The 24,228-nt window shown below is 41.6% G+C and overlaps 1 protein-coding gene across 15 annotated transcripts in view; it reads right to left on the minus strand.

Annotated features, from left to right (window-relative positions):
- Nucleotides 1-24,228, minus strand: part of LOC139624914 (protein NLRC3-like) — a 74,261-nt gene that overhangs the window by 5,938 nt on the left and 44,095 nt on the right. For 7 of the 15 annotated variants that reach the window (XM_071484314.1, XM_071484307.1, XM_071484306.1 and 4 more), the window contains 11 exons: nucleotides 21,233-21,406; nucleotides 20,716-20,889; nucleotides 18,909-19,085; nucleotides 18,392-18,432; nucleotides 17,228-17,307; nucleotides 16,790-16,845; nucleotides 15,217-15,431; nucleotides 14,656-14,939; nucleotides 13,146-13,259; nucleotides 12,902-13,043; nucleotides 10,982-12,119 (listed from right to left, as the gene is read on the minus strand). The exons of 1 other annotated variant lie outside the window; for it this stretch is intronic. In XM_071484314.1, coding sequence (XP_071340415.1) covers nucleotides 11,767-12,119; nucleotides 12,902-13,043; nucleotides 13,146-13,259; nucleotides 14,656-14,939; nucleotides 15,217-15,431; nucleotides 16,790-16,845; nucleotides 17,228-17,307; nucleotides 18,392-18,432; nucleotides 18,909-19,085; nucleotides 20,716-20,889; nucleotides 21,233-21,406 — 1,810 coding nt within the window. In that variant the 3' untranslated portion in view covers nucleotides 10,982-11,766. Of the gene's footprint in view, nucleotides 1-10,981; nucleotides 12,120-12,901; nucleotides 13,044-13,145; nucleotides 13,260-14,655; nucleotides 14,940-15,216; nucleotides 15,432-16,789; nucleotides 16,846-17,227; nucleotides 17,308-18,391; nucleotides 18,433-18,908; nucleotides 19,086-20,715; nucleotides 20,890-21,232; nucleotides 21,407-23,275; nucleotides 23,474-24,228 lie in introns of those variants that run through there. 7 more of the 15 variants (XM_071484322.1, XM_071484321.1, XM_071484323.1 and 4 more) reach the window with 4 other exon arrangements.

Genomic DNA, 24,228 nt, shown 5'->3' on the forward strand with positions numbered 1-24,228 from the left:
CTTAACAATTACACCAAAGTTTTTGTAAAATGCAATGACATACAGTCAGTGAACCTACCTCAGCATCTCCAGTCCACAGTGTGGACTCTCCAGTCCAGTGGACAACAGCTTCACTCCTGAATCCTGCAGGTTGTTGTAGCTCAGGTCCAGGTCTCTCAGATGGGAGGGGCTGGACTTCAGAGCTGAGGCCACGACTTCACAGTGACTGTCTGTCAGTTCACAGCCAGAAAGTCTGTGATTACAGAGAATATAAAACAACATAATTACTTCAAATCTGAAATATAATTTAAAAAAAAGTAAATGTTCATGTGGTCGTCAGGGTAAGTCAGTGACAAGGTTGGTGGTTTGAAACCTGAGCTCCACCTGTCCATGTTCTGCTGTTTCAGAATTTACACGTCACTCTCACACAATTACAGATGCATTTTAAAGTTTCTTTAATTCCCAGCAGAATTCTTGACAGTGTTAATGCTCTGATTCCATTACTACCACTCAGAATAACACAGTGAGACTTTGTTTATTCTTATTAAGTACGTCACTCATGGTTCTGATTATGTTGCTTGTAATGAACCCCCCCGTTTCACATGAAGCTGGTCCCAGCTGGTAAACCCAGACTCTGTGATACCAGTTATCTGGGAATTCGTATCGTCACCAACAACTCTCTGCCGAGCCGAGCTGATGTTTCCTAGTGGTAGTAGTGTTTCCTTTTATAAAAGTGACCTACTAAAGACTGCAACAGTATTATTTTATGGGTGAACTGGGGATTTGAGGACGTGTCTCTTTCACTTTGCAAATCAGATCGCTCCCAATGTAGCCTGCCTTGAATTATTACCAGACATGCACAGCTATTTAGCTTCATGAGCAGAAAGTGCTTTTCTGATGTGGACTCACCGAGCCTTCCTGCAGTTCCTCACAGCTGGGATCAGTCTCCGTCGTCCCTCCTCTGATGTGTTGTACTTCTTCAGGTCCAACTCCTCTGACATCTCTTCTGACATCTCGGCTATGTAGGCCAGAGCTGAGCAGTGGATCTCAGAGAGTTTCTGCTCTGATCTGGTCTCTGACTTCAGGAACTCTTGGATCTCCTGATGAACTGAGTGGTCCTTCATCTCCATCAGACAGTGGAAGATGTTGATGCTTCTGTCAGGAGAGATGTTGTAACTGTTCATCTCCTTCAGGTTCTTGATGGCTCTCTGGATGGTTTCTGGACTGTTCTCTGTCTGACCCAGCAGACCTCCTAAGAGTCTCTGGTTGGACTCCAGACAGAGGCCATGAAGGAAGCGAACAAACAGGTCCAGGTGACCATTTTTACTCTTGAAGGATTTCTCCATGGCTGCCCTCAGGAAGACATCCAAAGATGAGTCCCAGACATTGTTTCTAAAAATGCTCTTAACAGGAGAATTTAGGTTTGAGCCTCTGTGTTTTCTCAGGAAGTTCTCCAGGACCTCTGTGTTCCTGTTGGTGTAACAGTGGAACATGTAGACTGCAGCCAGAAACTCCTGAACACTCAGATGAACAAAGCAGTAGACTGTTTTCTGGAAGATCACACTCTCTCTTTTGAAGATCTCAGTACAGAGTCCTGAGTACACCGAGGCCTCTGTGACATCCAGACCACACTGCTCCAGGTCTTCTTGGTAGAGCATGATGTTTCCTTTCTCCAGATGTTCAAACGCCAGCCTCCCCAGCTTCAGAAGAACTTCCCTGTCAGCCTCCGTCAGCTCCTGTGGACTCGTCTCATGTCCCTCATCATACTTGAGCTTCTTCCTCTTTGTCTGAACCAGCAGGAAGTGTGAGTACAGGTCAGTCAGGGTCTGGGGCAGCTCTCCTCTCTGCTCTGTAGTCAACATGTGCTCCAGAACTGTAGCAGTGATCCAGCAGAAGACTGGGACTTGACACATGATGTGGAGGCTCCTGGACTTCTTGATGTGTGAGATGATTCTGTTGGACAGCTCTTCATCACTGGATCTCCTCCTGAAGTACTCCTCCTTCTGGGCATCAGTGAAGCCTCGTACCTCTGTTACCCTGTCAACACATGTAGGAGGGATCTGATTGGCTGCTGCAGGTCTGGAAGTGATCCAGACCAGAGCCGAGGGAAGCAGGTTCCCCTGGATGAGGTTTGTCAGCAGCAGGTTGACTGATGACGTCTGTGTGACATCAGACACAACCTCCCTGTTGGTGAAATCCAGTGAAAGTCTGCTTTCATCCAGGCCGTCCAAGATGAACAGAACTTTACAGACAGCCAGCTGCTCTGCTGTGACCTTCTGTAATGTTGGATGGAAAACATGGAGCAGCCTGAGAAGACTGTGCTGCTGCTCTCTGATCAGGTTCAGCTCCCTGAACGAAAGCAGAACCAGCAGACTGACATCTTGGTTCTCCGAGCCCTCTGCCCAGTCCAGACTGAACTTCTGCACTGAGAAGGTTTTTCCAACTCCAGCGACGCCGTTGGTCAGAACCACTCTGATGTGTCTCTGTTGGTCAGGTAAGGCTTTAAAGATGTCGTGGCACTTGATTGGAGCGTCATGGAGGGTCTTCATCTTGGAAGCTGTCTCCAGCTGCCTCACCTCATGTTGGGTATTAACCTCTTCACTCTGTCCCTCTGTGATGTAGAGCTCAGTGTAGATCCTGTTGAGGAGGGTTCCACTTCCTGTTCCATCAGTTCCTTCAGTCACATGTTCACATCTGCTCCTCAGACTGATCTTATGTTGATCTAAAACCTCCTGCAGACCACTATCTGCTGCAAGAGAAGAGACAATGTCAGACTGAAGACACAGAATCTGAGAATCTGCTGATTATTTTGATCAGCAACAGAAAAACTAAAAAAAGAGAAAATAAAAGGTTTTTAATGTTGTTTTTATAATAATCATAAATGTCAATGCTATGATATAACAAATGACAGTTTTGTCTGGGCCCCTGCCAAATCTGACCAGTGATGACATGTATCTAGCCACATGTGCCCTCTGTGCACCTGACAGCAGTTGTGGTCACTGCAGTTACCTGACACACCTTGTTAACCTAGTTAACGTGGTTACTGTGAGAGGGACTCAGTATAATCAGGCTTAATATCGTGGAAAGGCAGCAGCCAGACCTTCCTGAATCCTGCCACCTAGCACAACCTTGCATTTCAACAGCTGCAGTGACTCCTCAACTGACCATGAGTGTCTGCAACATATAGCCCGGCCCTCTCCTCTGCAATACTGGGGTGGCCACTGTGATGGTAAGACATCCATCCATCCATTTTCTTCCGCCTATCCAAGGTCGAGTCACAGACATCCCTCTCTCCAGCAACGCTTTCCAGCTCCTCCTCAGGGTGGAGCGTTCCCAGGCCAGATGGGATATGCAATCCCTCCAGCTCAATTCCAGCTCAGTTCCTCAAAACATTCTTCCCACCACCCAATGACATCTCCAGTCCAGGTCAGCAGTTCTCTTCACTGACTGAACACAGTCTGAGTCAAACCCTGCTTCCCTGTTCTGAGTTGCCAAATGGTTTGCCAGAACTTCCTTGAGGCCAAATGAAAGTCCTGCTCCATAGCCTCTCCGAACTCCTCCCACACCCGTGTTCTTGCCTCTGGCTGCAACCATTCTGGCTGCCCAGGCCAACCAAGCCCTGAAGCCTCCTTCTTCAGCTTGACAGCTTCCCTCACCTCTGGCGTCCACCAGTGGGTTCTTAGGTTGCCGCCTTGACAGGCACCAACGACCCTGAGGCCACAGCTCCTAACTGCTGCTTCTCAAACGCAATGCAGCACATCCCAGGGAAGGTTGAGGACATGGAATCTGAGTGGGCCATGTTCAAAGCCTCCATTACAGAAGCAGCAATGGTAAGACAGCAGTGCTGAGCTTGATTTAAGATTTGAATTGGCCTCTCTTCAATTGGAAGGTGCTTATGTAACATTTCTGTCTCACTCCACAGCTAGCTTCAATTCACCACCTCACTATCCGTGCTGCCAATTTCCCTGTTCTCCAAAATGTTCGTACACGAGTCAGAGTTTCTGTACAGGTACGCACATTCTCCTGTCAAGTTTGTTTTTATAGATTTCAACTTTTGTGTGGGAAATGATAGACACCTTTTTTAGGCCCCTTTTTGTGTGTAAACAGCAGTTACAAAAGAGACCTCTGGTCTGATTAGCAAAGACAGCATACATCCCACTTTGGATGGAGCAAGTCTCATATCTAGAAATCTGACTGAGTTCATTAGGACAAACCATAAAATCCCAGAGTTGAGACCAGGACCAGGCAGAATTGCAGTCCTAAACGCTTCTCTGCACTGCCCCCACGATAAACCCCATAGTGACTGTGGCTTCCCACCAATCATCTAAATTTATTAACCCATTAAGACTGGATGCAATACAAGCACATTTCATAAGATGTTGTTTTTAAGAAACGAACAATGAAATGCATTGTGATTTACTGAAATTCTCATTGGGAAGGCGAAACGTATCTTCGACCTGGTAAACTGCTAACCAGCTAGTCAAGGCTTAGAGTGACAGACATGCTGAGGGAGGAGAATTTCAGGGAGTAACAGTCAGTATTGCTGCGAGCCAGACGTAACTGACCTGATGCTACACTGTCACTCAAAACTTTAATTCTGACCCTCTGAAGCAGATAGAAACATTAAGTAAAACCCATTTGAGAGCTTAAATCGTTTTGTTGTAAACTGTTGCCTTTACACCAACTAATCAACATTTACAAGAAAGAAAAATGGCCGGGTTCTGTTCAAGGTTTTTACCTGTAGTTTTTTTCTTGTACTGTGCTTGCTCGTGGGGGAATGTTGAGTCTCTAAATAATGTTATAAAGAGTACAGTCTATATCTGCTCTATATGAAAAGTGTCCTGAGATAATTTCCTTTATGATTTGCCAAGATATAAATAAAATTGACTTGACAGAACAAAACAACAGGTCCTGTTTTCAGAGATGATGACATCAGCAGACAGATGTTTGGTCTCACCTTGTACAGTGCTGCTCTGACTGGCTGTCTGCAGTCCAGGTCTGGTTCTGGATCTTTTTCCACACTGGGGACAGGAGGAGTCTCCTGATGAACCAGACTGGTCCCAGTATGAGGTGAAGCACTGTCTGCAGAGCCAGTGTCCACAGCTGGTAGAGACTGGATCCTTCAGGACGTCCTGACACAGAGCACAGCAGGACAGCTGCTCCTCCTCAGAGACACCACTCCTCTTCCTCCCTCTGTGGACATGAACAGATTTGAAATAAACACATTATATTTCTGGTGGCCAACACAAAGCTCATGAATTGAATGCAGCTCTATAATCTATTATATTCACATTATTTGCAGTGATAAATCAAGCTGCGTCTTAACATGTCCGTTCCCTCTTCCCACTTTCGCTCCTTTGAAAATGGAGCAGATCATTCCAAGACAGTTTTCAGCAGTGCTGCTTTTCTTTAGAGTTACCTGCACAAAACCTCTGTGCAGTCCTTTACTAAATCAAGATAAAGCAATGTGTCTGTGACTTTAGAAGAAAGGGACCACAAATCCTTAGTTAAAAACTTGGGCATCTACTACCATTCATGTTGAAATAGACTTCAACACTGAACCATCTTCAGGTCACTTTACAGTAGAAACAGTCTCTTACTTTGTGTCTGAGGGTCCAGGTTCATTACCGAAGGACAGAGGTTCTCTTCTGGACCGGTCACTCTTCATAGACAGAAAGCTGGGTGCTGGAGACCCTGCTCTCAGTCTGAGGAAACAACACATATTTTACACAAATTTATACTTGTAAAGAGCAGATTTTAAATATAACACAGAACATGATTATGATTTGACAGTGATAATAGTTATGTTCACATCTCTATGTATCTATCTATGACTGTAATCGATGCAACTACAATTCTAGACACTGATGCAAAGTGTCCAGGATCTACACACGACTCATGGATCTCTACGGAGAGTGGCCTGAGGCTGCTGTTTGAAAGGCATCACATTCATCATGTACGTACCCTACCTCAACCCACAGCCGGGGCCACAGCTACATTAAACCAGGTACAACAGGTGGCTAATAGGCTGTCAGTAAGATTTAAGTAAGTTTTTAATTTTTGTATTATTTTTTTCCACTGAGTGAATTGAATATAAGTTTTTATTGTAAAATTAAATTCTCCCAGCTGTATACAAATTGTATCATAGAGATACATTTTGGAGAATCCACTACTATTATAAACAGAACGTAATCTGAAATCACTTAATTTGTATTTGTTTACTTCTGTGTTTTTTAATTATTACTGCCGAATGTTGCGCATGTGTTTTCACCAGCACAGACCGGCCTTTCATCAAGCGATCACTGTGGCTCCTGCAAACAAGCTCGTCCATGAGAACTGACGTCAGCCAGAGCGACGGAGTCTCACTCTTAGCTTGCTTCTCAGCAGCTTTTCAGTAAGATTTAGGAGAAAACTTTTAGTTAGAAACTTTCAGTGTGACTTAGGAGTACTCTCAGTGGTAAGATAAAAATACTTTGTGAGTACGTCCCTGGTCATTCCCCACCAAACACACTATTGAACAACACTAGGTCAAACCACAATATATGGCTAAAACCTGCACAAAAAGCCACTGTCACCAAAAAACGTAATGCACCAGTTAACACATTCATGAGATCGCCTCATTGTACATTCAGCCTTGTGTCAGTTTTTGCCCTTTATCTGATTATTTCTCTTCAGCTCACTGTGCTCACCTATACAGCTGAGATGTCACAATGAAGTTGACCTTTGAAGACTTTTGGATTTTTAGTGTCATCACTTCATTTTATCCTCTTAGACATTCATCTGAAAATGTGTCTTAATTAGCATATGAATTCTTGAGTGATGGCCACAGTGAGGTCAGGTAGGTTGAGGTCACAATTACCTCTGACCACCAAATTGTGCATCAGTTCATCTTTGAATCCAAATTAATGGTTGTGCCAAATTTGAAGAAATCCCCTCAAGGCATTACTGAGATATTGTCTTCATGAGAACGGGACAGCTGGACTACCAGAAAACATCATGCTTCTGCCCACAGCTCTAACAAGCAGAGGCATAAAAATTGATTAAAAGGGAATTTGTTTTTTTGACCTTATCATCCAGCACTAAGTACATTACTTACAAACACTGACAATACCAGTGAGCAAAGCCTGAGTGAATTTGTGAAATCTGGAGAGCAACAAAACACAACTAAACAATCTGTAACTGGTACTGAACTTTAAGCATAAGCTGAAAAAACAATTAACATTGCAGAAAAGCAACTCATGGAAATAAAGCTGTCAGTGCCCAAACAACTATAGATCAGAGAAAAAAAAACCTCAGTGCTGTTATTAAACAACAACAGAAAACTGAACCATCTTTAGGTCACTTTACAGTAGAAACAGTCTCTTACTTTGTGTCTGAGGGTCCAGGTTCATCACTGAAGGACAGAGGTTCTCTTCTGGACCGGTCACTCTTCATAGACAGACGGCTGGGTGCTGGAGACCCTGCTCTGTCCTCCTCTTCCTCCAAATCACTCATCTTCTAAACCTGTAATACTGCAGACACACACACGCCCAGCATAATAAACACAGTCAGTTCTCCACCTCTGAAATTAGCAGCTTCTTGTTTATTCTACATTTGTAGAACTAAAATAATGTGTATTTTCTATTCATCATGAAGACAAACTTTGACCATGGTTTAAATCCAACAACTGGTCAGACTTCTGATGAACATCACGTCTTATATATTTAGCTGAGAGCACAGAAAACATGAAAACTAGAATCTCAGCCTTGAGTTTTTATACCTCCGCCTGAGTGAAGCAGCAGTTTACATCCAACCATCTTTCCAAACTCACATGCAGTGAAGACTTTAAAGGTAATAACTGTATATTATCCTAATTAGCGTTGTGTTGTTGTGAGGTCACAATAACCTTTGACCAGCAAATTCTTATCAGTCAATCCTTGAGTTCAAGTACATGTTTGTACCGAATTTGAAGAAGTTCCCTTCAGAGGACACTGGGCGGGAATCATGTCTGTGACCACAGCTGTCCCTCAGTCAGCAGATTAATCAATAAGATATATTATTATTTCTACACCTGATGTTAACACTCAATCTACTCTCGTCCTGTCTCTTCCCTTTGCTTTGAAATGGAGTAGAGTTGTGACGTTCATGAACGAACCGAATCTTTGGACCGGCTCATTAACATGAACAATGGGAACCGAGTCGCGTCTGGTTGGGAGCCATTCTTTTCTCTCTCTCCCTGAGTTCACACCTGTGGTTCACACCTGTGGTTCACACAGGTGCTCACACAAGCTCCTCCTTGCTCCTCCTCTGAGTGAGGCGGAGAGAGCATGGGGAGGAGCGTGGGGAGGAGCTGATTTCATATGCAAATGTTGCATGAATCACAGAGAGGAGAAGTCGCCTCAAGCCTGCAAAAGTGAGATCACTTGTCTTCCTCAATGCAAATTTGCTGAAGGACAAGAAGCAGAGGCCATGAAGCATGGAACTGCTTTATTACTTTGGGAGTGTCATTTATTTTGTTGACACTTTATTTTGTTCTTGGGGTTATGGTTCAGAGTAAAGGGGCTGATCTCCTGTTGTTGCAGGTCAGGTACAGGCTACTATTCACCCGAGGACAGTTCAGGAGTCCTCCTCAGGGTTGAGCTCTATTTTTATTCTATTTTATTACAAAGCAACTATATGCACCTCAGGACAGTTCACTGGTCCATTGTACAGTTTGTATTAGTCGTACTAGTGGGCTGTATGCACATTTGTTTCTCTAATTTATTGTAGTTTTATCTATTTAATACTTGAAATATTGTTTTTGAGTTTTCTATCAAAATATTCTTGTGTGAAATGTTTTTCTCTAAAATTTGCACTAAAACAAGACATGGTGTTACTGACCAACAACTTAGTATTTTTTTACAGCACCTTTAATCTTTATTATAAGCCTTTATGATATCATTTTAAAATATTGTTTTGAGTTTTTCTGTATTGTTAAAAATGTTCTTGTGTGGAAATTTTGCACTAAACGCTTTTGCATGGAACTTCATTGTCGCCTGATTTGTTTTTATTGTGTATTTATAAGTGTTTAGGTGTTGCATGAATAACATAAGTCAAAGTAGTTTTACACACATACACACACTTTATACAAAGGGTAAATAGTCATCTCACTGTCAACTCAGAGGGATATGGCAGTGGAATATTTACAATGAATCCATATCAGACTTTAAAATCTTGTCCACACAAGCCAAATGAAGCTATAATCAATATTTCAGAATAATTCAAACTCAAATATTGGTGGGAAATCTGAGTTTGAAATGATTCTGATCCAAATCTCAGCCCATCATTCCTCCCTGTGATTATTTCCAGGATAAAATGAATTAACCCCAGGCTGGCTTCTTAAAAGTGAATACATATAAAAATGAGCCAGATGAGCCAGTCTTTTCAATGGCTCTTTGAAATGAAATGACCTCCCTCCAAAGAGCCATAAATCCCTTCTCCAAAATGGAGTCTGGACCTTACTTTCACTTTCTCTGACTCCTCTCTTCTTATTTAAACGCGTTTAAAACTGTATCTCTGGTATTGTCTCCTCGCGTCTTTGTGGCTGCTGGTGTCACGGAAAACAAGAGAGAAACAAAAGTGTGATTTTTTACGCTTCATCTGCTTCTGAAGACGCCGTCGCCTCTGATGAGATCAGATCCGGAGCGGATCAGCTGTTCACTACAGCGGGTGGTTCCAGTCACCTCCAGCTCTGTGTCCACGGACCAAGTCAAAGAAGTGACTCGTCGTCTACAGTTCACCTGGAGACCGAACCAGACTCTGACACAGAAATAATGAGGAGAATAATGTAAACTCACGCTGCGTCAGCCACGGTCCTCCCTCCCCAGCAGCAGCGGCCTCCCTGCGGCCCTCCTGCCTCTCAGCTCCGCCCTGGCTCCGCCTCCTCCACACTGACACCACACCTGAGGGAGGAGGCACACAGGGTCACTCTGCCATGTTGTTGTTTCTGATGAAACTTCATCAAAACTCCAGCAATCCACAGTTTAAACATTTTCTCTGAATTTGGAAAAAAAAACCAACAAAAAACTGAATATAAGAGTAATGAATTACATTAACAGCAAATTCATTTCTTGCTGTCAGGTCCCTACATATCAAACAGATGTGTGAATTATAAGACATCTTATTTAGGACTCCATCCAGTTTAACAAATACCAAACCCCAGTGAAACCTCACAAATTAATATTCAATCAATATTATTACCAGTGAAACTTTTAACACGTCACAAACTGATCACCACAAAATGAATGAGAGCTCTCTGACATTAAAACTGGTGTTTATCTCCTGCAGTTTCAGCATGAAACCATTGGCACCTTCATAAAATCCAGAGCTCTGACCAGACCACTGCAGCTCACATCTCTCTGCTCTCTGAGCTAATGCCGGTTGTCCTTGTTGAGATAATGAACATTTTCCACTCATTACTTTTGTGTCCTTGCTGTTCAACTCCACGTTTGATTGTCTGGTCAGCTCTTATTAAGAGTATTAACAAAGCACGAAGAAGCATGAAAACTGTTGGATAAAAATTCATCTACTGTTTTATGTTTTAAAATGATTTTATAGAAAACATGAAAAAGTATCAGCTTCATTCTGACCACAGCTGCAGTCTCGTATGCACCTGCTGACAAACATGAATTTCTTCCACTTTTGGCTGAGTGTGTTTTTCTGAACGCAGCCGCTGATCCTCCAGTTCCTCCATGAAGACCCAACAGGTCTCTGACACGTTTCATATGAGATTTATTTTAGGCAGAAATCCATGATAAACACTGAGAGCTACGTTTACACAGTTGTAGTGAGTAAAAAGATCAGTATGAATATCTTTCCATTAGAAAAGCACAGGGTATCTGCACTTTCTGAAATCAATTTAAATTGAACAACAGGCCGAGGGAAGCAGATTCCCCTGGATGAAATAAGAATTACTAAAAAATCCTCACTTGCCTCTCATGGCTTCCATAGTCACCTGTTGAGTTGCATAATAGAAATTTTAACATCAAATCAAATCAGGTTTATTTATACAGCATGTTTAAAACAACCAGAGTTGTACAAATTATGGTAAAATTCACAACAATAGCAAGTAAAATGACATCAGTTGTAAAAAGGTACATGAAGGTTTCCCACTGCATTAAAGCTTTACTATTGTCCTTCACTTGTCAGTCGCTTTGGATAAAAGCGTCTGACAAATGAGTAATTGTAAATGTAAATGAAACAAATACCAACAACAATGAATGGCAATGATAAAATACAAGGCAATATCAAAATAAGTGCATAAATCCAAAACAGGAAACAGAATAAAACTTGTAAAAATAAAAGAAACATAAACTACAAAAATACAAAGACCATTAAAGTTATATATGGAACAGGTCACCTGTCAGTGATGTCATATCCTGTCTGCTCAGGTGTCAGCGTTGTGTTTGTCTGACAGAAGCTCAGTTTGAAGTCTCATATTTCAGATCCTCGTTCTCCACCTCTGTGGTTTTCAGCTCTGTGTCTGAACCAGATGAAGGATTTTAGATCTGAAGTTATCAGAGAAACAAGCTGAGGAAATGTTAGACAGCTCAGCTCCAGCCAATCAGAGACGTCCTGGAGTGATTTCAAGTTTTGCTGGATCAGTGTGAGGCCTATTTTTCCAAACTGGAGTGAATCACTTTCAGAGTGAAAGTCCTCTTATTAAAAACACAGACTTAAACAAAACTTCTCATTTAAAGATTACAATAAGTAATGTGAGACTGTAAAACTGACATTCCCTCTTTCACTCGACAGTTTCTGGATTTTGCTTCATCTAAATGCGAGCACTCTGGAAAGGAATCGATCCACCTCACAGAGAGCAGCGATCAGAACCGAGCTGGCTTCAGTTCCCTTTCTTCGCACTGTGTCGATCACATCTCGTGCCTTTTCTGCTCTGGTTTTTGTTCTGGCTGACTGCATTTCATCATCAGTTACAACACCACGCTCAAGAAGTTTATCCAGAAGCTGGTTTAGAACAGCTTCAGACACTCTCTTAATAAACTGTGTCCGAGCTAAGAGCAGCCTGTCCTCTGCTGGGAGGTTGTCGTCAGCTGGGAGCCTGTCCTCTGCTGGGAGGCTGTCCTCTTCTGGGACACTCCAACGTACAGTTTCCCTTCTTGGACCTGGAAGAAAACCAGGGAAAAGACGTATGTTTAAAAATCAACATCACTTTTAAACAGAGATCTAATGACAAAAGTCAGAAAGAAAAGAAATGTCCTGTTTTTCTGTTGCAACATCTGCTCTGTAAATCACTTGTCCTGTGTTCAGAAACCAGAGGTGAGAAATATATGTTCTCCAATGCTGTATACTGTCTCTTGCCCCCATGGTGTAAAAACCAGCACTCTGACAGGCTGCCAGTTGCCGTCAGTCAAACACAGACATGCCCCTCTAGCTGATTACCACTGAAGATGGACACACCCCTCCAGCTGCTGTCAATCAAACATGAGAACACTTCTCCAGTAGCTGAGACAAAGAGGAACAGTTCTGATATTTCCTTTAAATTATCTAAAACTTACAAGCAACTCTAAGAGCAATAAATCATTGACCGCCAGTAGAACAGCTGTATAATCCAGCTGGCCATATCCCCAGTGGCAGTTGGCAGGGATAGACTTTCTTGCTTTAGGAAAGTATTCCTTATACAATGTGAGTTGGGTGATCATACTTCTTAAAGGTTTTGGTACCCAATAGAATTTTGCATGTATGTATGGACACACACACATTCAAAACAAAGCTAAGATCCACTGTGATGTTCTGAGGTAGCTGAAAATGCTCATTTTAGTGTAATTTAGACCATTGGTGAGTCTGTGTCTGTATCAGTGAGGTTCTGATGAGCATATGGACTCAGAGACTTCCTCTTTTCTATTCCACCAGGTGAAGTGGTGCTGCAGGTGTGTAAAGACTTTACCAGTGAGGTCAACGTCACGCTTCCAGACATCTGTATTTGTTTGGTCTCGGACCATTATAGTCGCCTCTTCTGTGCTTGTTAGTAGGCGAATCTCAAAGGTTGGGTGATAATTTGGCCCAAAATCAAGGTCAAACTCTTCTGTCTGAAAACCAGTAGCACCAGTGTCAGTCACCAGTATCCAAGCCAAACTAAAACAAGTTTTATCAATCTGCATGTTACAAAAGCTTCTATTTGAAATACTCACCTCAGGCTGGATTTTGTAGGCCACCGGACAGTGAACAGTGTAACTTTGATCCTTGATGAGTTTGCATTTGGAAGGCGCTTGGATGAACACAGAGTTTTCCTGTTTTGCTCTCACCTTAAGAGACATGAGGACATTTTAATAAGAGGGTTCATCAGTAGAGCCCAACCATGTTCCCGGGTTGGCTGGCTCTGTGCACCAGTGGGCATATAGAGTGGTACAAACAGGTTGGTAATGATTAGGAAAAATATAAAGCCACCACGACCAGAACCTCTCTTAGGCCACACAGACACACCAATGCACTGTCTTTCTGACAGTCCTTGCAATGTAATATTTATCCAGTATTTGTCTATCTTTGTTAAATCACCTTGGCTTTATGAAGGTTGGAAGTAACAAAAACTGACAGATAAAAATGGAGGTGATGAAAAAGCATGTGAATTAAAATGCAGTGGTAAGTTATGATTAATTTAAATCCTATTTGACTCAAACAGAACACATAAGCAATTTGTGTTACTTCCACCCATGTGGTAAGTATCCCAGAATGCACTGTGCACCAAGCAGCAACAATGGTGGAGATTCTGAGCCAGGCTCAAAGCTTCAACAATTTTGTCCTGGGATTGTTATTATATCACAAATTTTGAAATTTTTTCAGGCAAGAAAGTGACCATTTAGATTTCAAATATATGGTCAATTTATCCAAATAATACCAGCGTGATGCTCAGACGTGAGTACAAACCTGCCAGGTGAGACCCACATGTCAGCAGCTTACTGGCTTGGCCTGGCTCCTGAGATGAACAGCTGGTCATCTCAATGTTATCTCAACAAGCCCTTTGCCAGTTTACCACTGCATCTGGTGTCTGTAGCATTTCAATATATTAAATTTGGTCTTAAAGTTGAAATATAATGTTTCTTGCTGCTATTTAGTCTGAGAGGATAAAGCTAATACCTGTTTTTTTGGAAAAGAAGTACAGAGAAGAACGCAGATTGAGGAAACCAGTTGGACATGGTTTTTGATTCACATTTTGGGTGGAAGTAACAAAAATTGCTCCTGTGAATAATATATGTCACTTGGGTTTTGTGAATGATGAATAGTAAACAGTAGAAAGTAACACAGTTTTCACTTGATAATACAAGCACTGTTTCAAATGTCAATTTATCAGTGCTCCATTAATCATTTCTAAGCATTTTCATCACCTCCATTTTTATCAGTTATATTTGTTACATCCCTTGAAACTTGAGAAAACTGTTTTATCAAATTGGCTTTAAATAAATCAAATTGCTTGAGCATATAACACTCCATTTTTCAATTCATATGCATTTCCTTCACCTCCATTTTCATCAATTAGGAATTCTTGCTTCCATCATTCATAGGGTTTTGTTTAGTTTTACAGATAAAACGATAAAACTGGACATAATATTTTATCAGGTAGTCTTTGCACTTGTTTCACAATATCTGATAGATATTGATGAGTTTGGACTGAAAGTGAACCTGTAACATTTCATGAGTCTTTACCTCCTCCAGCGGGATGTTGCTCGGCAGAAGAAGCACATTCAGGTTTTGCTTCTGTGTTTTTGGGTTTGGTGGTCGGAGGAACAGCAAAACTTGGCTGCTAATTGGTTTGATGTTGTTCCATAACCTCTCTAACATCTCCCTTGCCATAGACCAGACGAGGCCAAAGGCAGAGAGATGAGGGACTTTGACAATCACGTGAGTTTCTGTGATCTCCAGCGGTTCAAGGAGGCTCATTCCTTCATCAGTGATGTGGACGACAGACAGCAGATCTTCAGAAAACAGAGCTGTGAAAACAGAGACACATTCAACATCTGTTTCACTGACAACAGCCTCACAGGTCAGGAAATTCATGGAACACAACTGTCAGTGTTGTTGAATGGGAGGCTGGGGACCACTCTGTTTGTCCTTGTTTGTCCACGCTTTATCATCCATGGCAGAACATCCACAAACGGTTATTATTCAATATCTAAATGGTAAAACAGGTGCCTACAGGGGGGCACTAACAGCACTACAGATTACAGTGATCATCACTGCTCTAACAAAGCACAGTGGTTTGCTCACCATCCTTTGTTTCACAGTGTGGGAGGTGGAGCTCACACACAGCATCCTCAGGACACTGGATATCGAACAGTGGCCCTGCTGGTGTCTTGCCAGCTGATTGGAGGAGGCTCTCATCCCATTGGATAGTCCTGTAAAGCAGCTCCGCCTCCTGATCCATAACAAACACCAGTCCAGTTAAAGTACACTGGAACCCACCTGGACCAGGACACCTGAACCTGCAGGACACAGAAGACTGAGTCAGCACAAGGAACCTGTTAAATCCTGAGATGAGGTATAAAAAAGAAACAGGTGCCTACTCTGATAAGAGCTTCTAAATGTGTATCCAAATAGTTTTGGACAGTTCATGAGTTTTGAACAGATGGGACCAAGGCCATGTGACACCACATGTCACGTGGACCGGTGACCCTTAGTTTCCAATAAAAGCAAACAGCAAGAGGAGTGCCGGGCCTTAGTTCAGTTGACAGGAGTCAAGGAAAAGATTATATCTGATGAGTCAGAGCTGCAGAAGGAGGTAATCCACAAAACATGATCAAGACTGGGGATTAAATAAAGAAAAAAATTCAAAAATTTGAATAAACATGATAGAGGGGATAGATGTCTGTAAGCAGCCTGATGGCCTAAGGAAAGATGCTGAGAGAGAGAGAGCAAGCGAGAGAGAGACAGTGGTGCAGAGAGGTGGAGCCAATCAATGCGCTGCTCACAGCTCCACAGTGAAATCAGGTTTTATTTTATTAAATAGTAAAATATTTTCGGTTTAAAATGAAACTGTGACGAGACTCATCAGACTGTGGCAGGAGACGTCAGTGAAGGAGGCGGTCCTTCAGTGTGACCAAGATGCATTTGCATTCACACTGCTGAAAGAATGTGGCCACCTGTGGCCCAGACCGCCTCCCAGTGTGGTCTGAGAGATCGGTCCTCAAATGCGTCCTGAATGTTTCCTGGGTGCGTTCACACCTGAACTTAGAGCTGTCCACTTGTGATTGGATCAGCCAGGACAGATGTTAATACCAGGTGTGAACAGGGTCTCAGTCTCAAAACAGAAGCTTTAACACCTCCTCTTATTTTCATTTTTCTCTTCCATCCAACTTTCCCCACTTATTTCTCAGACATCTGCCTCCACAAGGGACTAGCAGCTGTTGACAGACCTGGAGAGTCAGGTTAAGTTCCTCAGGTGTATTACATTTGCCACCCTGAGATCAGACATCATTCTCTGGTCTGTGTTCACCAGACATATTCACCTTGGGTGGATTGTTGTGACGAGGCCTTTGTTGCTGTGCTGTCATCATAAGAAATTGATTTTGCTTTAGATGACGGTATGGAGGAAATGACAAATTGGGATTACCCACATAAGGGAGTAAAGCACATAATATGCAAATGCACAAACACAATATCACTGTCTGACCTTGGGGACATGGCCGAAGACTAAGACAAAAAGTGGACAAGGAGGACAAGAGCCGTCCACGAGACCATCAACACTGCAGAGATCACATCTGCTGTAGCTAAAAAGAAGAAAGCTGTGGAGGAGGAGGTGCTTTGCCTAAAACAGTGTTCAGTGATTTTATTACATCATTACCTGTATGAGACTTGTGTAGATTCAGTTTGCAGCTCAGGTGTGAAACTTGATGGAGGCTGTGATAATGAAAGAAACAACATCAGCTGTTTTATTAGAAATAATCTACTTCTGTTTAGTGAAGCAAACAAAGGTTCTCACACAGTCCACACTGAACTGTGATTCAGAAGGAAACAACATCAGATGTTTTATTAGAAATAACCAACAACCAGTCCACATTGAACTGAAACACAGTGAACAGTCAGAGAGGAGTTTTCGAGAAGACACAAGACTTTGGTCTGTAAAGCTACACAGCAGTTTTTTCAGATTTTATCCACTTCTCTTTCCTTATCTGCACAACCAAGTGAAGAAGTTGTCAGAGCTACAGGAGAAATTTCTTTGAATATTTGCTTTTCATTGCCTGCTGTGTGTAATATCAGGACACAGCAGTTTTTCTCTCACCGTCTTTAGCCGTGTTTCATCCTCAGGCACATCCACCTTTGTCTCTGCTGTGTTTGGGTCCAGTTTGACATCAGAGTCACCTGATGGGAGAAAATACACATCAGAAATCAGTGTTTACTGAGTCAGAGATGACGTCAGAATATGTGAACAGAGTCAAACAGCAGCAGTTCAAAACTTCCTGTCATCTCTTTCCTCTCAGACGCTTCTGGTTTTCTATTGGCTGTGTATTAATCTGAGAGGACGTGTCCAAATATCTGTTACTGAGTAAACTCAGTCTATAATCTGGATATGTGAGCTGTTTGTAGCTGCTTCTATTCAGTGAATTTCACCAGCTGCAGCCACATGTAGTTGTATGTATGCTTTGATAAACAGCAGCTGTACTGTAGAAAGCTGGATTCAAATTCATCTATTGTTTTTTGTTTAAAAACTATTTTATAGAAAACATGAAAAAATATCAGCTTCATTCTGACCACAGCTGCAGTCTCGTATGCACCTGCTGACAAACATGAATTTCTTCCACTTTTGGATGAACGCAGCCGCTGATCCTCCAGTTCCTCCATGAAGACCCAACAGGTCTCTGATACATTTCATATGAGATTTATTTAGGCAGAAATCCATAATGAGAGCTACGTTTACACAGTTGTAGTGAGTAAAAAGATCAGTATGAATATCTTTCCATTAGAAAAGCACAGGGTATCTGCACTTTCTGAAATCAAATTTCAACAGAAATGATGATAAAACAATATGCAATACAACATAACCACCCAGCCCAGTGCACTTTGTATAGATACATCTGTAGATAGAGACCAAGTGAACAACAACAGTCCTGTTGCAGGACTAAGCTTTAACCAGCACCCAGAAGTTCTTCCTGTTATTTCAGAGTTAAATATGATCATATGATCAAGTTCAGGTGATCATGTGGTACAAACTGCTGTCATCTGAAACATTAAGATGCACATTAACTCTGTCCTTCAAATTCAGGACCTGTTCAGACTTTAAGGATCCAGATTCCCTCGAAGCAAACACAGCCTGCTGTTCTTAAAGAAATGAAACAGATGTTTTCCAGAAGCTGAGCTAAAATGTAATTTATACACAAGGTGATGAAATGAGTCCAGGCTCATTTTACAGTCACATTGGTGAAGAGGAGAGTGTTTCAATACTCACAGGTTTTGTCTCTGGAAGTTTTAATCTCCCTGCCGTTGATCCTGTTTGAACAAACACAAACACATCTGTTACAAAGTGAGTTGAAAATAATCAGGTTCATTTGAGTTAGCTTTATTAAAGATACCAGATTAGTCTCAGCCAGCTGAATATTAACTCAACCTGCATAAACCAGCCTGGTTAGCGGATTAGTCATTGAAATTTGGAATCAGCCAAAGCTTCAAGATGATTTACCAGTGTTGGGCCTCAGTCCTTTCAAATACAATGGCAAAACACAAGAGTTGCCAACATCTGCTTTATAGAACGTTCAATATATATTCCTGATTACTGATATCTGATTAACTGACTGACTGTTGTCTCTCTGTCTTTCTGTCCAATCCTGAAGCCTGTCCCCGTTCTCCTCTCACAGCTTCACTGAGGAGGTTGGAGGTTCACAGGAAACACTGGATCTTTGCTCTGATACTGTGTTTAGTACAAAACTGATGGAAGCAGCATGGACTGACTCCGCCCTTCTACTGACCTCAGAGTCTCCAGTCTACAGTCTGGACTCTCCACAAGGTCACACAGATCCTTCAGGTCTGAATCCTGCAGGTCAGAGATTCCACTCAGGTCCAGTTCTCTCAGATGGGAGGGGTTGGATTTCAGAGCTGAGACCAGAGAAGAACAGCTGATCTCTGACACACTGCAGCCCCACAGTCTGAATAAAGAAATAAAAGATGTGACTTTAGAAAACAAAGTTTGCAGTTAGAGTTGCCAATTAACCTTCATGTTTTTGGATTGAGGAAGGAATCCAATCAGACTTGTCCTAATCAATACTTTTTTTCTCTAAAATGAGCAGAGTGACTTTGCCCTTCTGTTATTGTGGATCATCATCATCATGGCAGCCTTCTACAGACATCATCAAGACAAGATCAATGTCAGACCAGACATGTTGGACTAAAAACTTACTACAACACTTTTATTCATAACTGGACTGGATTTGTTTGGTCCTGGTCTCTATCCTGCAGTTCAGCTCAGGAAATCCACAACTAAACACAATAAACTGAACAAAAACTGTTTTAATCTGAAATTACAGATGATTTAATAGAAAACCTTGGAAATTCTCAGCAGAAATGTGAAATACAAACACTTTAATAAAAGAAAAGATAATAATAGCATTATAATTAATATTGCTATTATTACTATTATTATTTTTACATTTATTTGTTGGGAAGTAGATGTGAACACATTACAATGCAAGTGTAGTTAATGGAGTGAAACATGTCAAACCAACAGTGCAGTCTTTTAAACCTTTTCCTAATTAACACATTTGACAACTTAATTAATTAATTAATTAAGTAATTTCAACTCTATGTAAAAATGTGTTAAAGATCAAAACACACACAAAATTAGTCCTGACAGTTCTGAAACTAACCTAAAATAAAGGAATGCGTATTTATTCATTCTTGATAAAAAAATGTAACTTTAACAACTAACTCTGGACATTTTCAAACAGTGTATTTCGAAAACATTAGTCCTCTGACTGAGAGAGAGCAAGATATGAGCGTGTGACCAGACATTATTCATGACAACTGAGAGAAGACTTGGAATGAGACAACTACAATTAAAATGTCACTAATTAATTAATTGATTGATTGATTCAAAATGAAATTATTCAAGTTATGTATTATGATTTATTGGTTTAGTTGTTAATTAAAGGTTATATAAACAACATTTTAAACAATAATTCAGTAAACAACTATTTTCTGTGTATAGATATAGTGGAGTCATGGGGTCCTGAGCATAGAATGAAGCCACGCCCCCTCTGTGTGTGTAATCTGAGTTCCTCTGGTCTTTGTTTTCAGTAGCTGGTGTCTGGCAGCATGTGCATGTTAGTCCCTCCTGTTAAAGCGTTGTCCCTCCCCACGTTTATGAACCCGCAGGCGGGCGGACTGTCAAAACATCCCTAAAGTTTTTTACGTTTTTACTGGCTCCGTCAACGTCTTACTGTCAGTGTTTTTACCAGCTCCTTCAGAGTCTTTACTGGCTCTGTCAATGTCTATTCCATCACTATCATTTGTGTGGCTGGTCCCAACATATGAGTACAAGACTGGCTTTCCCTCTAATCCATGTGTCAGTAAGTTGATGCCACATAATTATACATGTCTGTTTTCATTAGTGACGGCTTTAGTGCATGACAACCTGTCGTTAGCCTTATAATGAATGTGTTCAGCAAATGTGGCTAACAAAGCATTTGTTTTGGTCTGAGATGCTGGTAGTCTAATGAAAATCACATCCAGAACCAATAAAGATATAAGATCTACAAGAGTAACAGACAGTGAACTGACCCCAGAGTCTCCAGTCTACAGTCTGGACTCTGCAGAAAACCACACAGCTCCTTCACTCCTGAATCCTGCAGGAAGTTTTCACTCAGGTCCAGTTCTCTCAGATGGGAGGGGTTGGACTTCAGAGCTGAGGCCAGAGGAGAACAGCTGATCTCTGACAAACTGCAGAGTCTCAACCTGAATAAAGAATAAAAGATGTAAGTTTAGAAGAGAAAGTTCACAATCACATTAACACCTGTCTGGTAATTTAGAGTTGCCAATTAACCTTCATGTTTTTGGATTGAGAGAGGAATCCAATCAAGTCTGTCCTGATCAACAATCTTTTCTCTAAAATGAGTAGAGTGACTTTGACCTTCGGTTATTGTGGATCATCATCATGTCAGCCATCTGTAGAACACCTCTCAATATAACCAGGTAACAGTTCAAACATTAAAATAAATCGCCTCTCTCACCCAACATAGAAATACAATATGTTATTGCAGGCTGGTTATACTGTAACAGTAACAGACAGTGAACTGACCTCAGAGTCTCCAGTCTACAGTCTGGACTCTCCAGAAAACCACACAGCTCCATCACTCCTGAATCCTGCAGGTCGTTGAGACTCAGGTCCAGTTCTCTCAGATGGGAGGGGTTGGACTTCAGAGCTGAGGCCAGAGAAGAACAGCTGATCTCTGACAAACTGCAGTCACTCAACCTGAATAAAGAATAAAAGATGTGAGTTTAGGAGACAAAGTTCCTGCTTGAAAGTGTTCAGAGCTGAAGATGGTTTAGAAAGTGATAGTTTAGAAAATAAAACTATTGGCGTTATTTGATGTGGAGCTACTTATCTATAGTCAGTGTTTTATCTGCAGTAGATTCAGTTCAGCTCCCAGTTAAGAGAAGCAACAGGGAAGCAGCACAGAAGATGAGTGATGTGCTGTTGTGGACGAGGTGTTTTAACAGGAAAAAAAACTAATATCAGTTTAAGTGTATGCTTTATGTTGAATATTTTCACCACTTTATCTGCCATCAAAAATTCCTTTTCTTTGGAACTACAGTTTGTGAACTGTTGAACTACCATATTCCTGCACAAAAGTGCACTATATTACTATTACAGATCAACTGTTTGAGTCACTTTAGGTGCACTTGTGCACAGGAATACAGTAGTTCAACATTTTTCTTCTGTTCCTGTCCACCACAGCTCATCACTCAGCTTCTGCGCTGGTGCTCCTGCTACTTCTAAACTGGGAGCTGATGTAAATCTACTGCAGGTAATACACCTCACACAACCCCACATCAGATAACCCCAACTATCACTTTAATATGTTTCACTCTGCTGGTGAAGAACTTTCAGAATTCTTCACATTTAGGTGAGGACACATCCAGGCTCAGTCTGGCAGGAGGGCAGGTGGGGGAGTTGAAAAGAACACCCCACCCCATCTTCTCAGTCAGCAAGGTGTTATGAAGTCCAGTGACAGTGACCGCTAAACACACAACGAGAAGCTCAACTGAATAAAGTTACCCTGTGGACATAAGAGACAACAGAACAACAATCCAACCACAAACGTTAAACCATGCTAGTGTTGCTATGATACGCTCCACAGCAACGCTGGCTTTGGTGTAGAGCATTTTCAGCTTTTACACTTGTATGGATTCTAAGCACTGTCTTGGTCTCAGATTAGTGGGAGCTATCTTCTAAGGAACTATGAGTTGTTTTCCTAAATCTACTCTCATTTGCCAGTCCGTCCCTGCCTTCAGCTGCCCTGCATCATGTCTGTACAAAGTTACTTGGTTCCTGACTGAAATCCTTTCTTGTTTCCTGTCTGTATTCATCCAGTGAATTCACCTTGCTCTCAGTGTTATCTCTTAGTGGCTGCTGGTAGACTCTTCAGCACCTGGTCCAGGTGTATCATCCTTGAGACAGATCTGTTTAACACCCAGATAGAATGTACTGAAGTCAAGCTACAACTGAACATAAAGGACATGTTGGGTCCTCACCCATCCAGTTACTACTATTCTGGGGTGCTGGAAGCACATCGTAAGTGAATCCAAACATGAATCTAATCCTACCTGCCTCCATGTCCCACACTTCCATCCAGCAAAGTTTCTTTTCTATACTTTCCCACCTGCAGTCTGAAAGTCTGTGGGTTCAAATGATTCTGCAATGCTTACATGAAAATAGAACGGTAGTTATCTAGATCTGTTTTTATAGAAGATTAGAAACTTTTTTCCCCTGAAATCTCAAATTTGATGATATCGTTCATAATCATCACTTATAGCTTGCTGCTGTATTTGTGTATTGAAGAGAGCTGCAATTTTTGTCATAGTCAAATGAGCAGCAATGCCAGAAGATCTGTGAGTTTGTGTTGCAGTTTGATTTTAGTGTTTCTTAGTTTAAGAAATAAGAAAATACTGTGACTGGTCAACTGGTATCTCACAACAATTACAACAGAGATCCCTTTAAAAATCCTCACACATACATCCCAAAAATGTATGAACCAATAAAAACTGAAACTTTAAAGATTTGATAATCTGTATACAAAACAAAACAACAACAAACAATAGCTACAGTTAGTGAACTCACTTCAAAGTCTCCAGTCTACAGTTTGAACTCTCTAGTCCAGCAGACAGAAGCTTCACTCCTGAATCCTGCAGGTTGTTTCCACTCAGGTCCACGTCTCTCAGATGGGAGGGGCTGGACTTCAGAGCTGAGGCCACGACTTCACACTCAGTCTCTGAGAGCTCACATGCAGCAAGTCTGTGATTAAAGAATATATAAAATCTGTTGGAATGAAGTAGAACAATTTGCAAATGATAACATACATGCCATAAACAAAATGTGATTAACATCTGCTCTTCACATTTGTGGTTCAGCTAATCTTATTGTGTTTGACATGAAACAATAATTCTTTCTCATTCAACACCCCCAGATTTTTTTACTTTTTTAACTTGTAGTCTTCGAACCTAACCCATGCTGACTCAGGTGACATAACTTGAGGAAAATTATCAGAGCGCAGCTCCCTCTGGAGACACTAGAGGCTTTATACTACTGTTTTCTCATATGTAGTTGTACTTCCCAACACCTGGAAACACAGGGAAACATACACTGAGGTGTAAGATCTACTGAGTCCTGCTTTAAAGGGGCTATGTGTAAGTTTTCTCTTCTGCCAAACGTGGTTTGTTTCTGGAAGTGGGTGGTTGGTTGCCAAGAGCTACAGCCATTGTTGCGTTTACAGTACAAGATATAATACATGCTCTGAGCAGCACTACTTATTCAGGGAAGACTGAATGCAACAGGGACTCACTATCTGAAAATGACAAGATGATTGCTGAGATGGAGCTGGCTGTTTAGCGTGCTAACTTCAGTAGAGGAAAAGAACTGATAGAAACAGGAGCCAAACAAGAGTTAACGTTTGTCCTTTGGCAAGTAAAGGAATGAAGTTTGATGCTGGACTCACAACGTTCTAGACTGGTAAGTAAACAGTTGTTAATGTTAACAGTGGCTTTGAAGCAACTGCAAAAACTTACATATACCTC

Source organism: Trachinotus anak, unplaced genomic scaffold (genome assembly GCF_046630095.1).
Source record: "Trachinotus anak isolate AG129_WGS33_773 ecotype Australia unplaced genomic scaffold, CSIRO_AGI_Tana_v1 ptg000009l, whole genome shotgun sequence".
In the NCBI taxonomy this organism is placed as follows: Eukaryota; Metazoa; Chordata; class Actinopteri; order Carangiformes; family Carangidae; genus Trachinotus; species Trachinotus anak.